General features: G+C 30.9%; 1 protein-coding gene across 2 annotated transcripts in view; it reads left to right on the forward strand.

The window, feature by feature from the left end:
• The window catches only part of LOC130442633 (sialin), a 45,517-nt gene extending 33,997 nt beyond the window's left edge, over positions 1-11,520 (forward strand). For both annotated transcript variants that reach the window (XM_056776928.1, XM_056776929.1), the window contains 6 exons: positions 5,839-5,923; positions 7,426-7,796; positions 9,410-9,542; positions 10,078-10,218; positions 10,279-10,475; positions 11,275-11,520. In XM_056776928.1, coding sequence (XP_056632906.1) covers positions 5,839-5,923; positions 7,426-7,796; positions 9,410-9,542; positions 10,078-10,218; positions 10,279-10,475; positions 11,275-11,400 — 1,053 coding nt within the window. In that variant the 3' untranslated portion in view covers positions 11,401-11,520. The remainder of the gene's footprint in view (positions 1-5,838; positions 5,924-7,425; positions 7,797-9,409; positions 9,543-10,077; positions 10,219-10,278; positions 10,476-11,274) is intronic.
• Positions 11,521-13,366: the final 1,846 nt, after the last annotated feature.

A 13,366-nucleotide genomic window follows, 5' to 3' on the forward strand; every position in this document is an offset into this window, starting at 1 on the left:
CTCCACAGGGTTCTACCAAATACCTGTACCAAGATAACAAAATGATTCTTGCTCGTGCAGCAAACCCTAAAAAAAAGGTTCTGCTTCTGTCAACGATGCACCAAAGGGGGGAAGACAACGGTGACTCAGGAAAACCAGAGATAATTGAGTTTTATGACTCAACAAAAGGTGGTGTTGATGTTTTGTACAAACTTTGACAAAACAACAAAAAAGAAGAGCAGGAGATGGCCCATGAGGTATTTTTTTGGAATGCTCGACATGGCTCAGATTGTGAGGAATTCTCAGTTCATGCACGTGCACACTTCCTCAAAAGCTTTGCTTTTGGACTGACTAAACCATATGTGAATCAACGTCTGGAGAATCAACACATTGCGATTCGCAATAGGAGCCGTTTTGGGCAAGGAACCGCCACAATCTTTAGCTACTGCACCATGTAATCTAGAGCAGAAAAGAAGAAGGTGCAGTTATTATAATCTTTGAAAGGACAGGAAGGGCAATAATTTTCGTATAAAATTCAACAACAGAGAACACAAAATGATTTTGTATTCCAAATGTGCTACTAATGAAAAACATTCTGATTAGTACCTTATTACTTGTGATTTTTTTATTCGTTTATTTTTAATTATTTTTATTGATTGTGATTCATCAAACACGTTTTTGAATCCGAAAAAGTACTAGTCCTATGTGATTTGAAAAGTACTTCACTTTGTTATTTGATAAGACTGAATAATGTCTATATTTGATAGTTTCTATTTATTTTATGTTATTATTGCTGTTACCAAATGACAACCGAGAGTTCCTAAATATATATTATTTTTGCTTCAATGTAAAGTTAAATTTTTAATGCAGTTTTCCAATTGAAATAATTATTTTATTGGTATGAATTATGAAACTAAATTTGATTATTCAAAGGTAGAATAAAAACTGTTATCACAAACTACCAAGTGACCAAATAAAATTGTCATTTTACTTTGAAAAAAAGTTAAAAAATTTGTTCCTGATTTTTTGAATAATGATATTGGTGATGGAAAATTAATATGAATGTGGTAATTCGACTGATTTATTGTTCTGTAGAAAATAAAATTGTTTTCTTGATTCTAAACCATTTTTTTTAAAGAAAACCCCAGTTGGGTCGGATCCGACCCCTCCTTACTATTTATGACCTTACCGTTAGAGGGTTAAAATAACTTGGATAATGATTTTGATTTTTGATACAATAACCAAAAAACCAAAGAGCTTAACGTAGACCATGTGTTTCCCTCTGTTGAAGATTGGTCCAATTTAATTTCAGAATAAATGTTTATTAAAACATTGTTTATTTTTTATTTGCGAAATTGTCTCATTTATCCCTGTAAGGCATAGATATAGAGAATTTTTTTTACAAGGGGTTATTATACTTCGATGGTATCGGTATCGAGAATCGATTTTTTAGGTATCGATATCGAGAATCGAAAAATTTTGGTATTGACACATCTCTAGTAATTAATAATGATTACAATTGAAGAAGGTTAGGTTAGAAAATAACTATACTTAACTTGAAATAACGTGACCTATTAATAATAAAATAATAATTTCTTATTTTTTAAACCTTTTAATATGTTTATGCTTCTAAATGTTCTTGATTTTACGTCTCTTCTGTTTTAAAATTAGTTTTTTTGGTAATTATCTAAAAATCATCCTACACCCCCTATTATCGACTCGGGGTTGTGGGGGTGTTAGAGGTGTAAATACCCTTAATAAATACAAGGAAGATGGAATTAGCCGTCGGTCATTGTTTTTATCTTAGGTTAGGTTAGGTTAGGTTCTATAAAGAACACTATTTATAAAACATCTTTTCGTGCTCTCTCAACACACTCTCCCGCCACACCCCTTGATCTTTTTTTACCTTATTTTACCATAAAAAAATAAATTTCCAATTTTTCTATATGTATTTTTATATGTTAAAATAATAATTATATATATATAATACGTCAATTATAATTTTTCTTAATTTCAATCAAATAATTTCACATATTATTTTCACTATTTAGCTTTATTTTTTGTTTATATATTTTCAAATAAATATTATAATTTGTTAACACACATAAGTCCGAAAATGTCAAATTTTTATTATTTAACACTCTCTATTTTGTTAACAAGAGACGACCTACGGCTGGAATATTTTTTTTGTGTTATTATCTACTCAAATATACTTATATCGTGAATAAGTAATTTGAGATTGTCAGTTGAAGTTTCCACAATCCAAACGCATCAAAAGTCCAATAAAGAATGAAATTACTATCAAAAAGTTAATTCTAGCAAAAATTTTAAGTTACTTTAAATGCACCCTGTATAATGCACGTCCGAATATAAAATTCATTAACCTCAACTCGTGTTCAATAAACTCCCATGTGCTATTAAAAAAAATCAAAAATATATAAATATTATGCGTATTTCTAAGTTTTATTTCATATTCTAAAAATAATTTTCGCTATTCGTTTTATCTCACAGATAATCGATTATTCTATCGTCCACGTCATTGTATCATATCTCTATCCAATTTGATGTATTCAGTGGCGTGCAAAATAACCCACTAACTGATTTGACTCTAAAGGAAACTGAATAATATGCACTAAATTTTGCAAATGTAACTTTTAACCAAAATTTTAACAAAAACGATTTTTTTTGGTTGTGACGTCATGAAAAAAAGAAAATCGAATAATATACTGAATTAATTACTTGGATATCGAATCCTACAAGAGTCGATTATTTTCTAAACTGTCAATTGTCAACGTAAGTAATCAGTACTGAGAATAATCGAATGCAGATTATAATCGATTACTTTGTACTCGAGTGCCACATCAATAATAGATGTCATAATCATTTGTGTTTATTTTATTATAACTGAGTTTGTGCTTCCATTTTTTACACTTCATTTATAGTCTATTTTTATGAGAAGGAAAGTAATGAAATTATCAATCATTCGTAATCCATAGAAATATAACTTCTTTCAGCAGACACGAAGTGTAAATTTATTGTTCATTTACCCATCCCAACTACCGCGCTCCAAATTACCGGGGAAATATGATCTGCGTTAATTTTGGAGTAACATGATGTGTTAGTCAAATATTATTGCTGAAAACAAAATGTAGGTGTTGTGTCATGTTAGGTGGGTTGGTTTAAAATTGATAATCCAAAACCATTTCTGTCCCCAATTGTTCTTTTTTCTCACTCTTTTTACCAATCTAGCTCTTGCTATTATTCTTTGAGGTATTTGGCACTAACTCATTATATGCTCTTGATCTTCAGTTTCATTGCTCTCTTTACATTTCCCATCGGTTTTTCTCAGGCCGAAGCGACTATAATATTCTTGTATGTGACCATGTCTCGTTATGAGTTGTGTTATCTTCCAAATCAGTGCTAATTGTACTCTTTTGACCTCGTTTATTATATTAGAAGTTTTTCAACCTTTTTTGGTGTTTTCCCCTTTTTGTTTGCCAAGTCGTAAGCCGTAGTTCTTTTTGTGTTTTTATTTCTTGTTTTGTCGGGTAGTTTAGTGTATCATCTGGTTATGTCTGTGTTAAGTTTGGTTAAACTATATGCTGTTTTCATTCCTGTGTTGCTTCTGACAGTTTTGATTATGTCATATGTCATGTCGAGATTATTTTTATTCTTATTATTGTTAATGCTGTTAGCTAATTGTTGTATAATTGCTGTCGAAACTACGTTGAATAGGGTGAGGTAGTTGTTACGCGTAGGTTGTGTATTATTTGTGGGTTGTCGTTGTTATGTTTTGTGTATTGTCCAAAAGACCAATTTTTCGTCGTTTCGTGGCTCTTCCAAATTTTCCAAAATCTCACTGTACATTGCAAGTTGCAACTAAACTGTTGAAAGAACGTTCATAAACGTGGCTAGGTCAAGAGTGAAGAATAAGCTCAAATACTACGCTGAGTCTGGTAATGGGGGGAGGAAGTGACATTTTTTATATGAAATTTTGTTATTTGTCACAAAATTGCTAATTTTTCATGAAGAATCTTGAATACATGGTTAAAAAAATAATGAACTGTTAATAAATTAATTTATTCGAGAGTTTATTAACACCTGAATAATATTTGTTAGTAGTTAACAAATATTTATTTAATTTTAATAGATTGTATGCCATTCGACACAGAAAATACGAATTTACGCGGAACTTAATACAAAATTTGCTCAAAACAAAAAGGAAATTAATAACGATAACTGGAATTTTTGTGCACAAAATAATAAAAAAATCTGGGAAAAACTTACCAACGAATATAATAAATAAAATCACCACAAATTTACTAAAATTTACTTTTATGTGGAGGGTAGATAGGTAGAGGAAGAATTCGAATCAATTACGAGGTTTTATTGAATTTACCGAATGTAGTGGGAGGTAGATAACAAATTAATTTCTTCAAAAACTTGAAAGTTAGAATAAATAAATATGTGATAGAAAACGTAAAATATTGAGAAAAAAACCACGTAGTATCGGACAGGGAGGAAGGAGTCATGGAAAAGACTACGTGTAGGGAGGTAGGGGTCCCAAAAGGACTATAATATGACCACGTGGTTTAAGGACGCGGGCGGTGTTGTAAGTTTTCTGCGGTATTCCTGTAATCTGATGTAGCGGTTCAAATGGCCGATGATAGGGAATAATGTACCCGTAGTTGTACCCTCCTGTACCCCAAACCGGAAAGAGCCGTTTTTGCTTACACCAGCACTTTCTTCTTGTCTTCTTCTTGCAAATTGTCGTCGCTTTTTCTCTTTCCAGCCAAGATAGCAAGCACAAACCCACGTAACCACCACAACCCTACTCTTGCAGAGGAGTAACTCCTATATCAGAGCCAACTCCAACAAACCTTCCTCCTATAAAAAAATATTCCTTTATCCTACCTAAAATAACCCAACGAATCTCTCTTTTTCTCTTTAAGGAAGAATACACAACTTGGATGTCCTCAATATATGGAAAAACATAAAATCGTGTTTTGGGTGAAATTTGTGGGAATCAGAATTAAAATAAAACGAAATTTCTAACTTTTATTGGCAAATAGATCTTTAATACACAGGGCTTTTAACCAGTCCAAACCTTTTCCAAATGTTCTGTACAGCTCGTGGTTATGAAAGATCAATTAAAGACCAAAAACATTTATTAGCTCAGGTACATCCATGAAACTATTGGGAAATATCAAATTATTCTGTAAAAGTATTTGAAATGTTTCGTAACTATGATTTATTACTCTCTTGTACATAAAAATAGACTATAAAATCATCAAAACACTTTTTTACCAAATAAAAACTTGCTAGTTAGTTTTTTAACTGATAAAACAAATCATGGACCTCGACAGGCAGGAATCAACGTATTGGATCGTCGGTAAATTTTTTGTTCAAAATAAAAAGAGTATAGACAGATCTAATGAGAAATAACAGAAGAAGAGGATTATGAAGGAAGTGATACTTTTATAATTCTGATAATTTTCGTAAACGGTGGTTGAAAAAACAAATTAAAAAAAGTGAGGTTAGAATAATAATAATTTGTACGTGGTGATGTAAAACATCTAAAAGGAAAATAAAAGCAATTAAATTGAGTAGAATTAGTTTATTGCATCTTAAAATAAAATATTATAATGAAGATGACGAAAATGGGACCCAAACAAAGGAAACAATCCAAGAAAAGCGAAATAATCAAAACATTAGTTGATGAAGATTCCATAATGAAAACAAGACGATTTAAAGGAATGAGACGGAAAAATAGGAGCAACTTTGATCGTTAAAACATTAAATTGTTAATGTATCAACTAATTATATAAAAAAAATACGAAAAAATTTCACTTTTTATAGGGTTTAACTTGGCCTGCTATGTATGCCCTTGTGGGGCATTGGATACCAGTTCCAGAACGAAGTAGGTTTATGTCTAGTTTTCAAGGTAAGTATTCGACACGTTCTTTAATTTTCTTTTACCCTACAAAATGAATAAATACAGTGACCATCGCTCGTTAATAAATATTCATTTTTCTTTATTTAACAGAAAATTATTTATAAATAAAACAAAAATCACCGTGTCCGGTTAAAAAGCCAGCCACCAGTCGAATTTCCTGCCTGACTAAGTGGAACAATGGATCGGTACGATTGTGTCAGGTCAATGTGTACATTATCTTGTCTCATACCAGAATTAGACTAATGACAGGTGACACAATAATTGAAGGACACTTAAATAGTTTGACATATTCACAATTTTTTAAAAATTTAAAATAAAATGTATAAATAACCTTATGGATGGAAGAATAATAGTAATCAAACTTAAAGCTACCTAATTTACATAACAACGAACTAAAAAAAAACAAAATAGCAACAAAGACAACATACAAAAATCAAAGGGAGAAGACAATCATGGCAGCATGTCACGCAAAAAAGTATAAATAAAAATAAATAATAATAATAGCAAACTTGGAATTTTTAGAATCGTTGGTTATATTTATACTAAACATGTTTAATATCACTACACCAACAGTTACAATTACAAATCAATCAAAAGTTGAACTTAGTGTCTAAAGACAACGTCAAACAGTCCAACTGTGAGTGTTAAGTCTACTAAAGTTTTGCGATATGACAACACTGATGTGAATATGTCAAATCTGACATAGCCATCATAAAGTTTTAATCTTCCTGATTTTCCATGTGGTTTAAACCAACAGCCGATCAAGTCTCTTCGACTTTTGGTGATGAAGCACCATCTCGAGCTGGTTTTCTGTACCGTGGTCGCGCTTTTCTGGTATTGTACCGGAAAACATCGAAAAAAGCTCATGTCGATTAATGCGAAGAAATGCTAAAAAATTTCATTAGCGATGCTTCAAAAGACGTGACAGGCGACGAATCATGCATATGAAATCGAAAGTAAACAACAGTCGATTGTTTGCAACTTTCAAGACGAACTAAATCCAAAAAAAGTTGTTGGCGCACGAAGGACTTTGAAGCAATTGGTCGAATAACTGGTTCCAGTAGAGCAACGTAAAACGGTCAATTGTGAATGGTACACCAGCATTTGTTTGGCAGAAGTGTCCGAAAAAAAAGAAGGAAATCAATCGCAGAAGAAGAATCATTCAATTAAAGCCAAAACATTAAATTGATGGGTCATTCGCCGTACAGTCCTTGTTTGGTGATTGTTTCTTATATATAATACATTTCGAGGTCTAAAGGCGGTTGATGCGTTCAAATTACATGTTCTGGAGTGCATTGATCTTAATGGAGGAATATTTCGAAAAAAGAAATTATTAATATTTATTTTTATTTGTCAATCTCAAAACTACAACTGAGTAGCAACCCTCGTGTTAGCTATGAACAGTGTGTTCGATAGTAATAATCATCAGTAAAATGGCGAATTAAGTCTGTTGTTTTGTATATTGTTACAAATTAATTTATTTTCCGTAGGTTTCAGTATTGGTATTGGAATAACTTATCCCCTGTGCGGATTTCTCATCGCCCATCTAGGTTGGCGCTCAGTATTCTATACAACAGGCTCAATAGGCATCATTTGGTGTCTCATTTGGTACTTGCTGGCATTCGACAGTCCAGAAATACATCCTCGAATAAGTTTAAGAGAACAACAGTATATTAAAGAAAATACTAACAATACATACGAAAATTCCAGGACGCAGGTAGTACCCTGGAAGAAAATTTTAACGTCTCCAGCAGCTTGGTCGATTGGCATCACTAATTTCGGCAGGATTTGGGTACATTATATTTTTATAGTGTCCGGACCGACTTACATGAAAAGTATACTTGGATTTAGTATTGAAAAGGTAAGATATATTTATGTAAGAAACTTTTTTGAAAAATTATTTGCTAAGCTGAACTCTCAATTCAGTTCATGTGTTAACAAATGGGAGTAATTTTAATATGCATTAGTGCTAATTTGGAAATTTGTTTCCTATATTTGACTACAGACACAGCCAAAAGTGTCTCGAATTCAAGTTTTACATGCAGTGGTGCTAACTTAGGAATTTTTTCCTATATTTGAGTTAGATGTTGCCTAAAAGTGACCCAAATTCAAGATTTTTATGTAGTGATGCTAATTTGTAAATTATTTCCTTAAATCTGAGTACAAACATAGCCAAAAGTGCCTCAAATTCAAATTTTTGTATGCCGTGATGCTGATTTGATAATTTGTTTCCTATATTTGAGTTAGACGTTGCCAAAAAGTGTCCCAAATTCAAGTTTTATATTCTGTGATCGTAATTTGGGAATTATTTGCTTTAATCTTAATACATACATAGCCAAAAGTTTTCCAATTTCAAGTTTTACATGCAGTGATGCTAACTTGGGAATTTTCCCCCCGAATCTGGGTACAGACATAGCCAAAAGTGACCCAAATTCAAGTTTTATACGCTGTGATGCTAATTTGGGAACTTTTTTCTTAAATTTAAATATAGACGTATCCAAAAAGTGTCACAATTTCATAATTCAAGTGGAGTGATGCTAATTTGGGAATTATTTCGTTAAATCTGAAAACAGACATAGTCAAAAATGTCCCAAATTCAAGTTTCATTTTTTGTGATACTAATTTGGGAATTTTTTCCCAAAATTTCAATATAGATATATCTAAAAAGAGTCCCAAATTCAAAATTTATATGGAGTGATGCTAATTTGGGAATTATTTCGTTAAATTTGAAAACAGACATAGTCAAAAATGTCCTAAATTCAAGTTTCATTTTTTGTGATACTAATTTGGGAATTTTTTCCCAAAATTTCAATATAGATATATCTAAAAAGATTCCCAAATTCAAAATTTATATGGAGTGATGCTAATTTGGGAATTATTTCAATAAATCAGAGTACAGACATAGCCAAAAATGTTCCAAATTCAAGTTTTGTATTTTGTGATACTAATTTGGGAATTTTTTTCTACATTTGTATATAGACGTATCCACAAAGTGTCCTAAATTCAAAATTTATATGCAGTGATGCTAATTTGGGAATTATTTCGATACATCTGAATACAGACATAGACAAAAGTGTCCCAAATTCAACTTTTTCCCCGAACCTAAGTACAGACATAGCCAAAAAGTTTCCCAAATCCAAGTTATATATGCAGCGATGTTAAATTAGAAAATTTTTTCCTAAGATGGTGATTAGACATAGCCAAAAAGCGTCTCACACAATACGTTCGAAAAAAGTGGTTGCATTGGGGTTGTCCTGAACATCATCAGCATTGTTTTTAATATCAGTATCTGATACTTGAAAAATTGTCGATGCAGTAAAAACCCCGGAATTCTTTACAACCCCTAGTTTAGATATTGACAGTTTGTGGTACTTAGAGATTGCTGGTGAAGTTCTTAAATCGTTGATAAGGAAATGTCAATTATATTCCTTCTAAATAATTATATATCGATTTTAATAATCTTGTATTTTTCAGAACGGTTTGCTATCGGGAGCACCATTCATTTGCAGTTATGTAGCATCAGTATTTTTCTGTTATATAGCAGACAAACTCATTACCAAAAATTACATGTCCTTGACGAACGTACGCAAACTTATGACAGCCTTATGTAAGTTTAAACACCTTTAGTGTATTGATCATTCAAATAAATAAAACTAACCATAGATAAAATAATGGAGGATGTTATTATTTATAGTAGTTGCCGCCTGCTTGAGTGGTATTTGTGGCTAGTTTATTTGTTTCTGTCCTCTTTGGTGTTCGTTCTGATCACATTGCCTTATCTTGTTCTTTGCATGACATTTGTTTGCTTCTAGAATAATCTTTCTTATTTTTACGTGCAGTTAACTTACAGTATATTATGTGAACTGTGCAGTCAATTCGAGGTATATTCAAGAAAATATGCTGAGATTTACTGTAAATTTGTAATATCCCCTATACACATCTTTTAAATAATGCATATTGGTAAGGTTCATTTCCTTCCTCAAAGTTAACATTCAAAAACATTATTATTTCTTTCTTAATATGTACCCCCTAGACAAAAGGAACCAATAAAATGGGTGTATACATAAAACTTTTCATTATGTTTAGTTGTAAAACACAGTTTTTATATGCGATTTATTCCCTACATCGTAATTATGTTTTAGCTCAAATAGTACCTGGAATTTTGGTAGTCGTCATCAGTTATATAGGTTGTGACATCAACTTGATTCTCGTTGTTTGGTTCCTAGCTGTCACTCTTGTTACAGCTTCGTATGCCGGAGCTATGGCCAACGTTGTAGATATAGGTAACTATTTAAATTTTTTTTTTCCAAATATTTGATATTTAGAATCTTTTTTTGTTTCAGCTCCAAATTTCGCAGGACCGGTACTAGCTTTTGCTCAAACGATACACATGAGCGCAAGTTTTATTAGTCCCCTCGTAACGTTTCACATGTTGGAAGGTCAAGAACAGAACATGTCGGCTTGGAGGAACGTTTTTTACGTTTCCTGTTTTGTAACTGTTGTTACGTATATTTCTTTCCAAATATGCGGTACTGGAGATGTAAGTAAATAGATCAATATAATTTCTTATGTTTTTCTTCAACTTTCCATTTCCAAGACTTTTTTATGTTTTACGTTATGATTTGTCTTGATTACAGGTCTCTTTTCCATCCTGTTGCTACATGTTATTGTTACTAGCTTTTAATTAGTTTCACCTGTCCTTTCGTCTGTAATTAAATTTGATGCTGATAAATGAGGATCATCAAATTGAGAAATGCTTGTATTTTGTGTTTTATTATAATAAAAAATGTTCAATCAGTATTAACAAAAGCCGGTACGAATGTCCATTGTCACTTGTCATTCATTTTTCACAGAATAAGTCAGATCAGGGTTATCCAATCTTGAAACACAGAGCTGTATAATTGTAAGGTTGGTTGTCTAATGTATCAAACGGTTGTGGACAAATACATTTTCCGGTTTCAGTCTGTTCTGAAATTTTGCATGCATGTATAAATCTGATGACAATTCAATATTATCACGACTCACGACATAGAGCTGATCTGTTGATCTGTACAGACTCCGTCATTATTAATACACGTAGCGCCGTCTGTTCGATAATAGAACAATGGCGGACTATTCGAATAAAAATGGCTTTGCCTCCTGTGACGATACGAGATCTACGTCTCTCTCGCACTCATTGATTTCGCTATCTGCTTCTCTCGCACTCATTGATTTTCCTATACTTGTGCAAGAACCCGTTTAGTTTATCTACTAAGTTGCTAGATGTTCTTTATTATACCATCAATATAGTTGAACTAAAGTGTTATGTTTCTCATTCTAGTTTTGGTTTTATTTTTTAGGTTCAGTCTTGGAACTATGACGGTCTCCCGATAACCACTCCGGAACAAGAGGAATTGATGAATGGAAAATCGCCCGAAAAGAAACCCACCGTTGTTAAAGATGACCCAAATGAAATTCAAGCGTAAATACTTTATTTATAGATTATATATGAATAAAATAGATATATACTAATATATACAAAATTATTAATCAAATAATACACAGTTTTAGAAAAAAGTTTCTTCAATTAAAAATCGAATATTCTATTTTTTTTTATTTTTTTTAAACGTATATTCCTTTTCGAATAACTTATAAATGTCTCATACCGAACTATTAGTTGTTAGAGGCTAGGGTAATCTCTTTATTCTAATATAATTCCATACATAAAATTGTGATAAGTTAGAATTATTACCGTTTTTAGATAAGTCGAAACAATTACGGGCATAAAAGATACTTATTTAACTTAGGACCGTTTCATACGTATGCTGTACGGTTCGTTTTCCATAGAAACCGGAAATCTTGTCACACATACACGGTTTTCATAAGGTTTATAGAAATATGCATCTTCTCGTCACTTTATGGCATGAATTTACCACCAAAGCTAAGGGATAATGAATACAAATTTTTTGAATATTTTTGGATTAAAAGGCATAATTTGGATGCATTGACCATTGGATTGATACCAAAATAAACCGTTCATGTGTGAACATTTCAATTGGCTTCTATTCCCAGATACGAGCTTAGTCCTGATAAAAAACTTGTTTTTGTCGAGATGTTGTACTATTTCTATTAGGTACTGAACAGATACTGAAGCATCGTTTCTTAACATACCAACCGACAACGAACCGAACCGAATACATGTGATACAGGCTTTATTGTACTTAGACATAACCTCTCAAATGTTTTTTGAATCTATTCTATCGATTTTTATTTAGAAATTTGGCAGTTGATCTCGTTGATGTTTGTTATTGTACAAATAGTGTATCTGTTGTGTACTCGAATGTTTTTGCATACAGGGCGAGGTTTTATAGTTCGATAAAATGGAGGTTTAAATTATCATCCGATGTTAGTAGGTCTGCAATTTTGAAAGTAATTTTATTTTAGAATTATTTGTGGTTAGTAAAATTTGTATTTTATTTGGGGGGTAGAAAATAACTGATAAAATTATCTTTGGAAATATATATATATATATATATATATATATATATATATATATATATATATATATATATATATATATATATATATATAGAAATATAGCTGTGAAACTATGAATAAGTTTCGATTTATTTTTCATTAAAAAATGAAATTTTTGAAATAATCAATTTAAATTTCAGTATTGTGAAAAAATGTGAATTTACAATTTTTTTAATAATTTCTAAAACGTCTAATATTCATAATTTTTCAATATTTTAATACTAGATCTGAAAACTATTGAGGGTTAAAATTTCCTATGGAATTGTCTTAAATCAGCTTTGATCTATTTTCATAAAAGAAAAAATATTTGTTTTCTATTAAATAATTCAAACTTCATTTCAGCTTCGTGGCATACTGAAATAATTAAGAAAATAATCCAAAAATGGACAGTTTTTATATCATTTAAGTCTAATTTTTCAAACATTTCATATATTTAGTTTGAAGTAACGAAATTTTTTTCTATAATTCTCAAAATTTTCATATTAAATAAAAAACTGGAAATTTGGAAATTGAAATTTCTTGTCATATTTTCTTTAATTAGTTTTTATCTATTTTCATAAAAGAAAACAAGAAATTTTTGCGTAAACAATTAAAAATTGTATTCTAGCTTCGTAGAAAACTGAAAAAAATTATCAAAAAATCCAAAAATGCGAATTTTTCAATTTATTATGGTCAATCATATATAAAAAGTCTCATTAATAATATTTTTTAAATGTTTTAAACTATATTTATATTGATAATTCCAAAAGTGAAACTATGAAAATTAAAATTTCCTGTCCAATTTTCTTGGTAAAATAATTCTCAAACCAGAAATCTAAAATTATCTGAGAAATAACATTTTTTTATGAATGTTTTCGGGAGTTAAAAACACTTATAATTTTGAAAATTCCTTTTCTTTAACCAAAATTTTAAAAG

Source organism: Diorhabda sublineata, chromosome 4 (assembly GCF_026230105.1).
Source record: "Diorhabda sublineata isolate icDioSubl1.1 chromosome 4, icDioSubl1.1, whole genome shotgun sequence".
NCBI classification, from domain to species: domain Eukaryota; kingdom Metazoa; phylum Arthropoda; class Insecta; order Coleoptera; family Chrysomelidae; genus Diorhabda; species Diorhabda sublineata.